This window comes from Coregonus clupeaformis, unplaced genomic scaffold, assembly GCF_020615455.1.
Source record: "Coregonus clupeaformis isolate EN_2021a unplaced genomic scaffold, ASM2061545v1 scaf0249, whole genome shotgun sequence".
NCBI lineage: Eukaryota > Metazoa > Chordata > Actinopteri > Salmoniformes > Salmonidae > Coregonus > Coregonus clupeaformis.
The window spans coordinates 76857-93610 of record NW_025533704.1 but is presented as its reverse complement, the minus strand read 5'-3'; the positions used below and the strand labels follow the sequence as shown (position 1 = coordinate 93610).

General features: G+C 42.6%; 2 protein-coding genes across 4 annotated transcripts; one reads left to right on the top strand and one right to left on the bottom strand.

Annotated features, from left to right (window-relative positions):
• Nucleotides 1-1266: 1266 nt before the first annotated feature.
• Nucleotides 1267-6058, bottom strand: LOC121542482 (bcl-2-like protein 13). The gene is made up of 3 exons (XM_041851874.2): nt 5917-6058; nt 5540-5630; nt 1267-2497 (listed from the first exon to the last, which is right to left on the bottom strand). Exons 1-3 carry the CDS (start codon nt 5958-5960, stop codon nt 1526-1528), a joined length of 1107 nt encoding a protein of 368 aa, XP_041707808.2. The 5' UTR covers nt 5961-6058; the 3' UTR covers nt 1267-1525.
• A 6681-nt stretch (nt 6059-12739) lies between these two features.
• On the top strand, nt 12740-16495 carry LOC121543527 (V-type proton ATPase subunit E 1). 3 transcript variants are annotated; one of them, XM_041853464.2, is made up of 10 exons: nt 12740-12818; nt 12955-13016; nt 13691-13756; nt 14245-14354; nt 14638-14704; nt 14783-14872; nt 15224-15292; nt 15407-15501; nt 15666-15753; nt 16361-16495. In XM_041853464.2, exons 2-10 carry the CDS (start codon nt 12984-12986, stop codon nt 16421-16423), a joined length of 681 nt encoding a protein of 226 aa, XP_041709398.2. In that variant the 5' UTR covers nt 12740-12818; nt 12955-12983; the 3' UTR covers nt 16424-16495. The 3 variants fall into 3 exon arrangements, with proteins under 3 accessions (XP_041709398.2, XP_041709396.2, XP_041709397.2); XM_041853462.2 differs by having other exon boundaries at nt 12753-12851; XM_041853463.2 differs by having other exon boundaries at nt 12774-13016.
• Nucleotides 16496-16754: the final 259 nt, after the last annotated feature.

Below are 16754 nucleotides of genomic sequence, written 5' to 3'. Positions count from 1 at the left end.
CTGGATCGCAGTCGGCGTTCCAATTCATCCCAAAGGTGTTCGATGGAGTTGAGGTCAGGGCCCTGTGCAGGCCAGTCAAGTTCTTCCACACCAATCTCGACAAATAATTTCTGTATGGACCTCGCTTTGTGCACGGGGGCATTGTCATGCTGAAACAGGAAAGGGCCTTCCCTTCACTGGAACTAAGGGGCCTAGCCCAAACCATGAAAAACAGCCCCAGACCATTATTCCTCCACTAAACTTTACAGTTGGCACTATGCATTGGGGCAGGTAGCGTTCTCCTGGCATCCGCCAAACCCAGATTTGTCCATTGGACTGCCAGATGGTGAAGCGTGATTCAACTCCAGAGAACGCGTTTTCACAGCTCCAGAGTCCAATGGCGGCGAGCTTTACACCCCTCCAGCCGACGCTTGGCATCGGCATGATGATCTTAGGCTTGTGTGTGGCAGCTCGACCATGGAAACCCATTTTATGAAGCTCCCGACAAACAGTTTTTGTGCTGACGTTGCTTCCAGAGGCAGTTTGGAACTCAGTAGTGAGTGTTGCAACCGAGGACAGACTATTTTTACACGCTGTGCGCTACAGGACTCGGTGGTCACGTTCTGTGAGCTTGTGTATATCAAAGTAACTGTACATGCCACTGGTTTCTATTAACAGAATAAAGTGAACAAATGTTAAATTGAGACAGTCAATGTTAACAGTTTAGATCAACTTTGGCTTGTGGTTCAATAAGCATAGAGACAATTTAACCACAGGTACTCTATAGAAAAGTGGTAAAGACTGACATCACACCTTATAATAATACATCTAATTTAGTCAACCCTTCAATTCAAAGAAAAAGCGGTAAACATATGTACTTCATAGAAAGTGTTAACATTTATAATTTTTGTATAACAGAGCGAGAATTAAGGTTGGGAATGTTTGCTGAGTGTAGACAAATGGCAGCTGTTGTTCTGTATTACAGCAAACTGAGCAGCAGGGGGCAGTGCAGGGTGGTTACTGTAACCCCAGATATCCACACCTGCTACAAAACCTTTGGCCCTTAGCTGATTTGCAGCTGAGTCACTATACAGATTCATATCCACTAATACATTTGATCAAAAACAAACGTAGTCACTGAGTTTGCCCACAGTGACACAGAACAAGCCATTATACAATACCCCTTGAAGTGGCTCAACTATAGTTATAATTAATGTGTGTGTGTGTGTGTGTGTGTTGTTTTATAGTGCATTGACAGGGACAAAAAATAAGCAACAAACAAAGATCTGATTTTTCAAATACTTTAAAAGTGTAATTTCCTGTGAATATACAGAGAAACAACTATTCTTGCTCTTCCAAATCTCCTGAGCTCTTACGTGAACTGAAGTAGCACAGGAAATAGATAGAAAATGCAACCAACCTTCATAATACTACATAGATGCAAAGAAACGCATTGTGTAAAATCCAGTATGTACTTGGTGGAATAGTTTAGAGTAGATTTGAAAAGACCTGGGTTATGTGGCTGCTGGGACAGGATAGGGGTTTGCTACTTTCTGCAGTAGGCCACAGCCCCATAAGCCAACACTCCCACAATAGCCACCATAGCAGCGCCCCCACACAGCAGCACAGGTAGCTCAGTGGCAGGGAGCGATGTAACAGGCTCAGCCTCTGTCTTCTCTGGTGGAACCTCCTGCGTCACTGGTGGGATTTCCTGTGTCTCCTGGGCAGCGGGGAGCGAGACCGAGGACTCTGGCTGGCTCTTAGTTTGGCTCTCGTCTGGTGGCTGTGGTGCTCCTGGTCCTAGGACCGGGGGAGGGTGGAGCTGCTCCTGCATAGAGTATTGGAGCTCTGAATGTAACTCAGCTAGTGTAGGTATTGAGGGGACAGGAGTAGAGGAGGAAGAGGGAGGCTCTAGCTTCCAAACTGGCATGGGCATAGAGGCGGTGGTGGCATGGGATACTTCAGCAGGCTCCTCCTGGACAAATAGCTCCTCAGCCACAGACATAATTAAATCCATAGTCTCTTGGTGGTCAGCTGACACCTCTGATGAAGGTATTAATTCCTGGGTGCCCAGCTCCTCTTCCCTGAGCTCAGCCAGCTCTCCTTCTCTCCCCAGCACACTCATCGCACTGGCTTGTAGCTCCTCCTCTTCCCCCAGGCTCCCGTCCTCCTCCTCTTCTGCCAGCATCTCCTCCTCTTCCTCCCGCTCTAGGTGGACCATGTCGGAGATAGAGGAGTGGTTCTCGCTGCGCTCTTCAGCTAGGTGGACCACTCCGTCGCTGCTGTCCACGCTCTTCGTGTCCTCGGGGTCCATCATGTCTCCCACTGTGGACCAGGACTCTGCCAGACTGCTCTCTGTCTGCCAGGGGCCAGACCCGCCACTGTCTCCCTGGCTCAGCCGCAGCGTGGCGGGGCCCAGCCAATCAGGCTTCTGCTCTCCAGACAGGGAACTGACCTCACCACTGTCCTCCCCTCTGGACACTGCTGAGACCTTGCCCTCCAGACTGAAGACTGGCCACTAGAGAGAAACAACAGACATACCAACCATTAACATGAAAACATATAGGATAATATGGTTCAACAAATAAAGTACATTCTTAAAATCAACAAAAAATAAATCAACTATAGTGAGTTGAATATAAATCCATTATAACTACTTCATAGTTGTTAGAATGATTGTGTGTTTTTTTTGGATGCCAGTCTGTTACTTCTCTCTTGCCAACTACTTATGGAATTGTTTGGCTTGAAAATGGCAGCAATGGAGTTGGCAAGAGCACAAACCGATCTGGGACTAGGATATCTCATAGCTGTGGTCCCTGGAAAATGTTAACCAATATATTAGAAGATGTCCTTCAGTGACGTGAACTGATCAAGTTCTGTGTGGAAAAAGTAGCACCCTCTGCTCCGTGTTGCAGCATTCTTTTCTATGTATAGCCTGGCTCTCACATATCTGACTATGTATAGGCTCTATATATGTATCTCCATGTCAGCCAGGAGCGGAAGCCATTTCAGAGGTTTCACATGACGTGATGCGTAGTCGAGAGGGGGGATATAGAGGAGAAGTGATGTTAGAAACCCAGGAAGTTGTCAAGTTGAAAACGTCTCACACACACTTACTAAAACAGAGGACACAACGCATTGCACTTGAACAAAACGTTAGAGGTAGAGAAATATTCACCCAACACACACGTCAGAAATCCCACAGTAAAAGCTTCCTGCAGCCCCTCACCCCTTGCACCAGGTCTCAGGCCTGCATGCAGAAAATACTTATCAACCCCACCCCCCATTTCAGAGTGGACATTTGTACAACCCTTCCCCTACAGAGCACTGTGTGTCAGCACTCTTTATCCTCTCATTGTCCCCTTGTCTTTCAGTCCATCCTTTCCATTCAAATGCCACTCTATTTATTTGTTCATTCCTTGTATATTGAGATGAAATACATCTGTCCATCATTGAGTGACCCTGATTAATCATTATGCATGCACGTGGTCTTTTATCACATGTAGTCCTATGCCAGGCACAGAGTCAAAACTCTGAGATCAAGTCAGAGCCGTTTATTTCATGAAAAAGCATAGAACCACAGTGACAGAGGACATTTATATCTGTCACCTTTATCCATGTGTACAATAAATATTTCCTGGTTTGATCAACATTGAATGATCAAACAGCTCATGCACTTGCACCATTCTACTTGTGTTCCTCTGCACAGTCATAGAACGTATTGTGTGTTTGTCCTGAGATGGACTGTCTCTGAGAGGCACATCAGCAAAGACCGTGGATTAAATATCCGTCGGCTAAAGCTGAGTGCAAGCTGTTTGGGAAGGGGGAATCATTTTAAATACCTAGAATATCTAGAAATTGGACCTAGTGTTTGCAGTGCACCCAACAAGAAGCACACTTATGTAATAGTTGAGTCATTTTATGCAAATCATCACAGCTGGAACTCATGTCACTGTCATTACAGGCAAAAGAAATTCTCATCAGCCCAAAGTCACGTTTCTAAGTAGCCACTCATTTCTTACAACCCTACCCCGTTTCCCATAATTCCCACACTGTTTAGCTTGGAAGAGTGAGCCATGGAATAGAAGTCACATAGCCTTCAGCATGTGACAAATGCAGTGACTAACCAGCTGTCATGTGACCAGTGCACCATGCCCAGAAAGCTGCCCTCTCTCTAACATCGAGGCCTGCCTGGTGTATGTTACTAGACATTTTGGCACAAGGGGAACCAGTGACATGGTGATCACGCTCTCCCTGCAATGCATAGAGTAGGCCTATAGGCAGATATCCACAAACTTGTTTATGTGGAAGGGTACTGTACAGTGCCTGTTCTAAAGCATATAAATTGCTTACTCTGTCTAATAAGCCTCATTCACTTATTACCCTCTTTGCGTTATAGGATTCCTAATGATCCACCCCCTGACAATGGCTTTTAACCCCCACAGAGTTTAATTAAAACAAATCCCTATAATGTGGAGTGCCACTCCTTTCCAGACCTGGGTTCAATTACTATTTGAAATATTTCAGATACATTTAGTGTTTGGTGTAGTCTGTCTGCAGTGCCAGATGGACGGGGTTTGCACTTTTGTGACTATGCTATTGGTTCCATTGCGCCAGGCAAGTTCAATCAAGCCCAGATAAAGTATTTGAAATGATTTCGAATAGTATTTGAACCCAGGTCTGCTCTCTTCCCCATAGTATCAGATACCCATGGTAGTGATGTCAGAGACTCATGGTCATGATATCAGAGCCCCAAAGATACAAGGTCAGTCTGAATATCAGACAGAGGAAACCACACATTCTCAGCCCCTCGAGAACCATCTGATAATCTTATCCTATTGGATTTCTAGAAACAGACACATGACAACAGACACACACACGCGCGTGCACACACAAACATACACACAGGGACGTACAGACACACACACACTCGAGAAAAGGCTAGTATTTTCCAATGCCAATGACAAGTTAGCTGGACACAAGACTTCGGACATAATCCTGTCCCTGTTGATTTAATTAGTAACTAATGACAACCACCAAACAACACCCAGCGACAGGTGGTATGTTTATGTTGACAGGTGGTACACAAGGTTAAAACCTCTTGGAGTTGTGCCCTTCATAACATCAAAGAGCTCCATGGTGGCTGATATAGACCCCTTCCATATTGGTTTAACAAAGCAAGCTTTTACAAGGCCCTGTCACCTCAACTACATATATTACTACTACTTGTGTGTACTATTATGTACTACTAATACTGCTACAGTACTATGGACCCACACACCACAATTCCCCTAAAACAGGGCTATCCAACCCTGTTCCTGGAGAGTTTCCTTCCTGTAGATTTTCACTCCAACCCCAGTTGTAACTAATTTGATTTATCGTATCAACCAGCTAATTATTAGAGTCAGGTGCGCTCGATTAGGGTTGGAATGAAAACCTACAGGATGGTAGCTTTCCAAGAACAGGGTTGGAAAGCCCTACCCTAAAACAACAAGATATCCTGTGATGCGGCCTTGCATTCCATTAATTAAGAGCAGAATAAAATAAGTGTCTTTCTTACCTGGCTCCTCTCTGTAAAGTGTTGAAAGTCGAAGGCAAGAGACAGATGTTGAAATAGAGTAAGAGACGTGCACTCGGACAGGAAGTCAGGGCTGAGGACACAGCAATAGAGAGGGTGACATACACGCTGTAGTTAGCAATGGACTACCAGCTGCTTCACAGGACACAGGAGCACCCCCCTCCCTATCTCTATCTCTCTCCCTCTCTATCTCACTCTTCCACTCTCTCTCTTTCTCCATCCCCTGTCCAGTGCCCAGACTATGACGTAACAGTTGGCTACAATGTGGCCATGCATGTTTTATGGAGGGGAAAATAAATATATTCCATTTGTAAGATGCTGCTATAGAATTACAGCATGCAAAGTGATTGAATACTTACTATTCATCATTGTGCCAGCTTGGGAAAATAGCTCTGCTATCCATTATGCCTATTGCCTTGCTCTGAGTGACATAATTAACAGTACAGAGGAGGCAGAGAGGTTAGTGTTGTACACAGGCAGTTGGCCAAAGTTTTCTGACACACTTCCAGATGACAGACAGTAATTCACTGTGCTGTAGAAGGAAAGAATGCAGACTGAGTCAGAAACGGAATGGAAAGTCTGTGCTATCTTTATGGAATTCCTCTAACCCTCTAACCCTCTAGCATCATCTACTGGCAAGGCCCATACATGGTCTGCAGCACCATGGTCTGCACCATTGACTACATAGTCAGTTTGCACAGACAATTTATTCCTGAGGATTATTACAAAAATACTTTAAATAAAGGTTGACCAGAGGAGGCTGGTGGGAGGAGATACAGGAGGATGGGTTCATTGTAATGGTATAAATGGAACAGAGTCAAACATGTGGTTTCCATATGTTTGATGTGTTTGATACCGTTCCATTTATTCCATTCCAGCCATTACAATGAGCCCATCCTCCTATAGCTTCTCCCACCAGCCTCCTCTGATGATGAAATTATCTGCAATTGATTTCCCTCTAATTTTGATGGTATTAGCTACAATCATGTATCAAATCATTTAAAATATTAACATTTGAGAAAGATATTCAGTGAGAAGTCCATGCTTGACAGCTTCAATTAATTTACAGTTTTTCTCCATTGGTTTGGCTCATTTCTTGAAACAGAAATTACATTCTCAAAACTCTAAGATCATTTGGCAAAACAGTCTTACAGTTCAGCACAACACTATAGCTCACTTGCAAAAGCTCATATCTCTCCTAAAACTGTTCACTCATGCTTCAAAACTAAATTCCCTTTCCCATATAAGGAGTCAGTGCCACGAAAATGGCAAAGATCCTTCTCAATTGATTTGGCTCATTTCTTGGAAACAGACCGGACGTTCTCAACACTCTTGGTGCTTTAGCCAAAATAACGTGGATGGTTCGGCACAACACCATGGTTCACCTGCAAAAGCTCATACCTCTCCCAAAACAGTTCACGATGTGTCAAAACTAAATTCCTCCTTCTCATTTAAACAGTCAGTGCCCCCAAAATGCTTCGGTCCTTTGGCATTGTGTAAGCACTGCAAGTCAAAATGTTTAGATGTTTTGTCACTATGGCAGAGGACCATTGAAATATCCCTCATGTCCACCTTTCAGTCTTAGCCCAGTCCTTCATTGACAATGGTTACTGTACTGTTTTTTGTCTAGCTAACAGAATACAATTGTGTATAAAACTGAAAAAAATAAATAGGATTTTAGGTAAGAGTAGCCTCCAAGGTTTGACATCACACATTGCACTCATACTGCAAGGAAATTGTAACCATTATCATTCACACACATAAAGTAACTTCCATACATCAGAGTAAAAGAAAATGTATACAGCATAATATACTGTAATATAAACACACAAACAAAAAACAATGAAAATTATATGCAGCCTACAGTGCTGTAAATAAAGCTGGGAGTTTCACAACTAACAGTTCTTCACTGGTCGCTGTCCTCACCCTCCTGGCCATCCACACGCTGCTGTCTGTCTGGCCACAGATTCTCGTCCACATCACAGCGTATATTCTCCCTTGCGATGCAACGAGGGAAGAAACGGTGCATGTCCAACCATCCCCTACACTGATCTCCTGTAATATCCTCACACGCAGCTGCCCATTGCATGGAGCAGGGACCTCTGATCTTGAGCCCGATGCTCATACACTCTCCACCTCCAAGCGGAGAAATACTCCTCAATAGGATTGAGGAAAGGAGAGTAAGGTGGTAGGAACACCATGACCATCCTTGGATGAGTAGTGAACCAGGCCCTGATGAGCGGGCCACGGTGGAAATTCACATTGTCCCATACAATGACATATTGTGGTAGGTGAGGCCCTACGAGACCGCTCTCATTTCCAAGGGATCAAATCAACATGAAGGCGGTCCAAGAAGATGAGGAGCTTCTGTGTATTGTATGGGCCAAACGACTGGGGATGTGAGTGGCCACACCATTCTCCGATATGGCAGCACACATAGTTATATTGCCCCCTCGCTGGCCTGGGACATCCACCATGGCCCGGTGGCCAATATTCACGGCCACGTCTTCGCTCCTGGCCAGGTTGAACCAGCTCACTCCACAAACACGAGGATGTGATGGGTCTCGTTTTCCTTCCAATGCCATTATTCTCTACAATAGCGTGCAAAAGAAAACATCAAATCAGTCATACAGAAGAGTCATACACTACAGTTACAGACAATTACATAGGAATGTTCTATGTTCTCCACAAGTTCAATATACTACTGGCCACTACTCCAGTGGTTCCAAACCTGGGGTACATGTACCCCATGCAGAGGTACTACAGGGGTATTTGACAGAAAGGGGAGGGGGAAATCATCAATGACTAGACTTACTGAAATGTTACAGTAAAACCCACAGTATTAGATAGATTTACATGGGAGGCACTAATTGCAGCTCTTTGACCCCTTTTCTTATTGTGTTATATTCTTCAAAATAAGGATTATAATGATAATTGCATCATACAGTAAGCCCCAGTTCAGTTTTTAGGCGAAATGTTGAAGTCAGATAAATCAAATACTTCCATACCTGGATTACCTGGATACACAAATCAGGTAAAGTGGGTACTGAAGCCAAAAAAGTTTGGGAACCACTGCTTAATTGTAAAAATGTTATAATGATGGACAACCAGTAACTGACTTACATGTACATACTGGTACCGCAGCTCTTTCACTCTAAATCAAATCAAATCAAATCAAATTTTATTGGTCACATGCGCCGAATACAACAAGTGCAGACATTACAGTGAAATGCTTACTTACAGCCCTTAACCAACAGTGCGTTTATTTTAAACAAAAAAAGTAAGAATAAAACAACAACAAAAAAAGTGTTGAGAAAAACAAAGAGCAGAAGTAAAATAAAGTGACAGTAGGGAGGCTATATATACAGGGGGGTAACGGTGCAGAGTCAATGTGCGGGGGCACCGGCTAGTTGAGGTAGTTGAGGTAATATGTACATGTGGGTAGAGTTAAAGTGACTATGCATAAATACTTAACAGAGTAGCAGCAGCGTAAAAAGGATGGGGTGGGGGGCAGTGCAAATAGTCCGGTAGCCATGATTAGCTGTTCAGGAGTCTTATGGCTTGTGGGTAGAAGCTGTTGAGAAGTCTTTTGGACCTAGACTTGGCACTCCGGTACCGCTTGCCGTGCGGTAGCAGAGAGAACAGTCTATGACTAGGGTGGCTGGAGTCTTTGACAATTTTGAGGGCCTTCCTCTGACACCGCCTGGTATAGAGGTCTTGGATGGCAGGGAGCTTTGCCCCAGTGATGTACTGGGCCGTACGCACTACCCTCTGTAGTGCCTTGCGGTCAGAGGCCAAGCAGTTGCCATACCAGGCGGTGATGCAACCAGTCAGGATGCTCTCGATGGTGCAGCTGTAGAATTTTTTTGAGGATCTGAGGACCCATGCCAAATCTTTTTAGTCTCCTGAGGGGGAATAGGCTTTGTCGTGCCCTCTTCACGACTGTCTTGGTGTGCTTGGACCATGATAGTTCGTTGGTGATGTGGACACCAAGGAACTTGAAGCTCTCAACCTGTTCCACTACAGCCCCGTCGATGAGAATGGGGGCGTGCTCAGTCCTCTTTTTTTTCCTGTAGTCCACAATCATCTCCTTTGTCTTGGTCACGTTGAGGGAGAGGTTGTTGTCCTGGCACCACACGGCCAGATCTCTGACCTCCTCCCAAATGGTACCCTGTAAATTTGCTTCATTGTCATCTGATGCTTCTTCAATATCCGGTCTATTGTGGAGATGCTTATAGAGTTGACATTTTGGAATATGGCATTGTCTTGTAGGATTGCAGCGCGGATCTGTCTCAATGTGATGGCATTATTTGCCATCACCATGTTACAGATCTCTTGTTCTTGTTGTTCATTGAGAAGTTTTCCTCTGCCACCTGTGCAAGGTTGTCGTCCAATCCTAGATATAGAAGTCAAAGGACAACACTCCATTCGTAATGTATACCTTATGTATTCCTTACAGAATGAGTTACCTATGTAATTGTATTGTTGTTTTACTTACAGTAACTTTACCACAATTCTAATGCATCACTGCACAGTGACTGGAATACTACTGTAAACTGTATCATCAATACTGTAGAAAATAAACTATTCCATAGTTTATTTTCTCCAATGTTTTTTCTTGTCATTTTTAGTATCATAACATCCCATTGAGGTAAGATATTACTGTAGGCCTATCACACACACACACTAAATGAATAGGTAAATATGTAAATAAATATATTTCTTGCTCTATGCACAGTGTCCTGTCCTATACAACATATAATTCCATCATTGACTGACTACATACCTGTTTTCCCTGCGAAAGGTTTGGATGATGGAGGAGACTGTTGAGCGAGGCACATTAGGCTGCACTCGGCGCACCTGCCTCCGCCATTGTGAGGCCATGGTTGATGACATGGTCTATAATTGTGGCCCCGAATTTCATCCGGGACAGCATGGTGTCTTCGTGCTCCTCGGCCTCTTCCCCCTATTCCACCACCACGCACCTTACTCCTCCTCCTCCTCTTCTTCTTCTTCCTCTTCCCTCGAGCAGGCAGTTGCCCTTGTTCATTTACTTGGCCAGGTGCCTCCATGTTCAGAAATTGTACTGGTCCTGCATGGTCAAGCTCTTTACATACATGTTTGGCAGCATTCACAGTCATGGACAGCACCTGTCAGGTAACTAAACATACTGTTTGATTGGTCATCTGAGATGTGTGAAACTCCTCCTTCGTTAGTCAAGTTCTAGTTTCACCTGACTGTCAATTGCTGTAATAAATTTATCAAATGTTCCAAGGGATTCATATATGGTATTCATGGTATTATGTTCTTGACTAATTTTGACAATTGAACAGACTATTGTGCATGTGATGACTTATACAATGAAATGACGGCTGACACGTTTTGGAGCGAACAACCATTAGACTGAGAATCAACAATCAGTTTAGATCAACAAGATCTATTCACTTGGAAATTGTGCTAAATGTAGGCTACCTGTACTTAATCATTTGCAAAGATGTACTGAGACATTGAGACATGTACTTAGACATTTGCAATTTGATGAAATGAATGAGAAATTCAATTCTGTTGTGAACAATTGCCAAGTGGTTTGGAGGTTTGTCCATGTAGTTTTGAGAATGTAATTTCTGTTTCAAGAAATGAGCCAAACCAATGGAGAAAAACTGTAATACAAGCATTCAGAAAGTATTCATACTCCTTGACTCATTCCACATTTTGTTGTGTTACAGCCTGAATTCAAAATTGATTAAATTGATTTGTTTTCTCACCCATCTACACACAATACCCCATAAAGACAAAGTGAAAACATGTTTTTAGAAATTTTTGCAAATGTATTGAAAATGAAATACAGAAATATCTAATTTACATAAGTATTCACACCCCTGGGTCAATACATGTTACAATCTTCTTTGGCAGCGATTACAGCTGAGTCTTTCTGGGTAAGTCTCTAAGAGCTTTGCACACCTGGATTGTACAATATTTGCGAATAATTCTTTTAAAAATTAGTTAAGCTCTGTCAAGTTGGTTGTTGATCATTGCTAGACAGCCATTTTCAAGTCTTGCCATAGATTTTCAAGCCGATTTAAGTAAAAACTGTAACTAGGCCCCTCAGGAACATTCAATGTCATCTTGGTAAGCAACTCCAGTGTATATTTGGCCTTATGTTTTTTACCTGTTAGTTTTTTTACCTGTGCTCTATTCTGTTTCTTTTAATCCTAAAAAGCTCCCTAGTCCTTGCCGATGACAGGCATACCCATAACATAATGCAGCCACCACCATGCTTGAAAATATGGATAGTACTCAGGGATGTGTTTTGTTGGATTTGCCCCAAACACAACACTTTGTATTCAGGACAAAATGTTAATTTCTTTGCCACATTCTTTGCAGTTTTACTTTAGTGCCTTATTGCAAACAGGATGCATGTTTTGGAATATTTTTATTCTGTATGTGCTTCCTTCTTTTCACTCTGTCATTTAGGTTAGTAATGTGTAGTAACTACAATGTTGATCCATCCTCAGTTTTCTCCTATCACAGCCATTCAACTCTATAAGAGTTTCAAGTCACCATTGGCCTCGTGGTGAAATCCCTGAGCGGTTTCCTTCCTCTCCGGCAACTGAGTTAGGAAGGACGCCTGTATCTTTGTAGTGACTTCACCTTGCTCAAAGGGATATTCAATGTCAGCTTTTTAAAAATCTACCAATTTTTTACCCGTCTACCAATAGGTGCCTTTCTGTGCGAGGCATTGGAAAACCTCCCTGGTCTTTGTGGAATCTGTGTTTGAAATTCACTGTGAATGACTACCTCTTCTCTATATCCCACACATACAATTATATGTGTGACTTGTTAAGCAAATGTTTACTCCTGAACTTATTTAGACTTATCATAACAAAGGGGCTGAATACTTACTTTAATACTTAAGTATATTTAAAACCAAATACTTTTAGACGTTTACTCAAGTAGTTATTGCTGGGTGACTTTCACATTTACTTGAGTCATTTTCTATTAAGGCATCTTTACTTTTACTCAAGTATGACAATTGGGTACTTTTCCCACCACTCTTTATTATATATTTTACAAATGTATCCACTGCACTCACTCGTTTCTGTTAATATATACCCCTAACCTAACGTAGCAGGCATGATATACAGTACCAGTGGTGTCTGCTCATCACACATCTTATTGGTGGGTGAGACCGGAAGTAAACATCATGTGACGTGGAAAATCAGCTGATCCAGCGTAGACATCTTTAGTCACGACTACAACGGTTAATTCATACATTCCTAGCTGTATTTCACTGGTATTTCATTAATTGATTGATACATCGCACTAAAGGATTTACAATATTGTAAAGCAGGTTGCATTTATTGTATTGAAATCACGGTGTTTATCTTTTCTTCAAGGAAACAGAATATCCTAGACTGCTGCAACCATGGCGCTCAGCGATGCCGACGTTCAGAAGCAGGTACATTGCAATTACAGCCTTTTAACCTTCACCCTCTATCCATCTAAATGTCCAATTATAAATGATTGCAACAGTATATTTGTAAGGAGCAGAATTGTGATTGTATCATGCCAACGTTGTCATTGAAAAAAATCTAAAATACTACTACTAAAATACAATCACAATGTCTAGTATGATTAGGACGTTTAATTGTTGATAAATTGAATTTAGACATCTAATTGCAAAATACATTTACTCAGTGTTGTATTTGTGAGGGAGAGATGCAATATATGGTCACATGATGGGAAAACCCATGGTCAGCTGAGGAACTTGAGTGATCCTATGTCTGGGTGTCTTGTCTCACCAATCCTTCTCATGCACTGTATATGAAGTATAATTGATTAGGAGGCTTCATAATTACAGTTCCCTCTGTGGTTTATGGTTTATGTTTTGTTAGATGAACATTACAGGGACAATTATGAAACAGAAATGTAAGCTAAACACCAGGCAGACATTCCACACCACATGGTGGAACCAAAAGACACAAGTTAATTAATGTACAGGGCAATGAAGCTTCCTAAGTCTGCCTCTTGACTTTCTTCAGTATAAAACATGACTTGGAAAGCATGCCTAATGTGGTGAGTCTTTTACTGTCAACTCCTCTCAAATTCACACTGTTCTATCCCCCTGTATAGATCAAACACATGATGGCCTTCATTGAGCAGGAGGCCAATGAGAAGGCAGAGGAAATTGATGCCAAGGTACAGTGCTCATTCACAAGTGACTGTCATAGTTCAGCACACACAAATCTAGTGTGTGTTTTCAGCACACACAACCTCAAAAGATTTGCAAAAGATGGCACATTCAACTGAAATTAGATAGCATAATCACTCCTCTAAGACATCATGAGAATTGACTAAATGAAAGCAAGCATTTTAGTTGTCCCCTTAACAATTCTACTGGTTCAATTCTTCTTAAAATGTATCCTCAGTAGTGAGGAAATTACCCTACCATCATAAAGACAGGGCCTCCTCATTGCATACTGGTCCTCTGTAGCTCAATTGGTAGAGCATGGCGCTTGTAACGCCAGGGTAGTGGGTTCGATCCCCGGGACCACCCATACGTAAAAATGTATGCACACATGACTGTAAGTCGCTTTGGATAAAAGCGTCTGCTAAATGGCTTATTATTATTATTATTATTATTATATTATTATTTTACTCTGAGTGACAAGTGTCTCCCCCTGCAGGCGGAAGAGGAGTTCAACATTGAGAAGGGCCGTCTGGTGCAGACCCAGAGGTTGAAGATCATGGAGTATTACGAGAAGAAAGAGAAGCAGATCGAGCAGCAGAAGAAAATGTAAGTCACTCTTTTTCTTTGCAGCTCAGGAAGTGTTGCTGCTAGTCTCTCAGCTGCCTCAGAGACTTGCTCAATCTCTTTTTTCTTTTCTCTAAAGAGGAATTTGTCTGACGCGCAACTTCCTTTTAAATCTTTTATATTTGAAATTTGAAGTCACATCCAACAGCTCCTCCATTGTAAGAAGCACAGTATATGTTACATTAGCTATAGCTTACACCTGCTTGGACTTGTAATGTGGTCCTGTGCCACAGGCTCTTGTTAACTTGCCTCTCTTCCTCTACAGTCAAATGTCTAACCTGATGAACCAGGCTCGTCTTAAGGTGTTGAAGGCTCGCGACGACATGATTTCAGTAAGTGGCATGATGTTCTACTACAGCAACGCGTTCTATGTAAATAATAGGCTAACCCCTCTCAATGTGTGCACTCAGGAAATGTTGAGCGAGGCGCGTCAACGGCTGGCCAACATAGCCAAGGACCCAGCCAGGTACCCAGCACTGATGGATGGGCTGGTTCTGCAGGTGGGGCCTTTTCTTTCTACCATTGTGTACAATAAAGTTGGGGGTATTCAATACTATAATCGCGTTAAGTTAAAATGGAAATAATAAAATACTTGTCACTGACACGGGTTTAGTGTTTTATACAGAACATTAATAGACAAGAACAGCTCAAGGAGAACTACAACGCTGAGAGAAACAGAGACCTATTACTATAGGACTACATTCATAAATTACATTTACATTCAGTAGCGTCTATCAGTTACACGCATATACATAGGCCTACAAGTTATTTAGGTCAAAGGCGTTGTAAGGTGTTTTTTTATTTAAAGCAAATGTTTTTCATGTGTCTGTTGCTCTGCTGTTGAATATCAGGGTTTCTATCAGCTTCTTGAGGCCAAAGTGACCATCCGCTGTCGTAAACAGGACTTGCAGGTGGTTCAGGTCAGAATTAACTCTTTCACTCTATCCTAACAGTTAAATGTTGTTCAAGTGTATTTCTTTGTATGCTGGGTTGATGCATGATTCATATGATGTTTATGTTGAATTCCTATTCAGGCGGCTATTCAGAAGACCATTCCCATCTATAAAGCAGCAGTGAAGAACAATATTGAGGTTCGCATCGACCAGGACAACTTCCTGTCCCCAGAGATGTAAGAGGACAATCCCTTGTCTCAATGTGAACCCATTCATTTCAGATAGGTTTTACTTTGAATTAGTATTGATTGATTAACACGACGTCATTGAAAAACAATTGACTAAGGTGTCAGTCAAGGGTTCATGAGTTAATTCAAAGATGTTTGTGTGTCTCCTTCAGTTCTGGAGGTATTGAGATCTACAACGCTAATGGGAAGATCAAGGTGTCCAACACCCTAGAGAGCAGACTGGACCTCATGGCTCAGCAGGTAAGGACACAGGGACATTCTCACAGGAACTATAGTGGCGCCCATGTACTCCTGAGTGGCGCAGTGGTCTAAGGCACTGCATCGCAGTGCTAACTGTGCCACTAGAGATCCTGGTTCGAATCCAGGCTCTGTCGCAGCCGGCCGCGACCGGGAGACCCATGGGGCGGCGCACAATTGGCCCAGCGTCGTCCAGGGTAAGGGAGGGAATGGCCGGCAGGGATGTAGCTCAGTTGATAGAGCATGGCGTTTGCAACGCCAGGGTTGTGGGTTCAATTCCCACGGGGGACCAGTATAAAAAAATAAAATAAAATAAAAATATGTATTCACAAACTGTAAGTCGCTCTGGATAAGAGCGTCTGCTAAATGACTAAAATGTAAATGTACTATGAACAGCTAGCACATCTAGTTAATGGACTATATAAACAACCAACAGTGTGAATATCCTCACATAAAGCTATCGGCTTAACAAAACTCTTCAGATGTATACGCTGTGTGAAGTTTTGCACATGATTGTACTGCAAATTCTCAGATATAGTTTGGCCCCTTACTCTGTGGTTTTTCATGAGGTTCAGCTTGACACTAATCCAGTGTCTGTCTTTCTGCTCAGATGATGCCTGAGGTTCGAGTGGCTCTTTTTGGTCAGAACCAGAACCGCAAGTTTCTGGACTGAGTGTCGCCATCCATCGTCTTGAAGAGGAGTTATTTATTTTTGTTGTGTGAAAGTTACCATTCCTGTGTCTGTGAGAAGAATTCAAAAAATGCTGTTAAAAATCGAAAAGAAACCGTTTGTCGTATTGTTGTATTTCTGTGCATCTTGGGACAGTATAAAAGTTGAACTTCATTGCAGATGTGAGTAGGAGGAGGTACTTTTGCACAGTGATAATGGATCTGCTGCTCCCCCTGGGGATCTTGGTTTACACACCGCGGTCATCTTTATTATGATTGGCTGGACAGTAATCATTTCAGACTGATTGGATCAGACTGCATGAGAGAAATAGAGT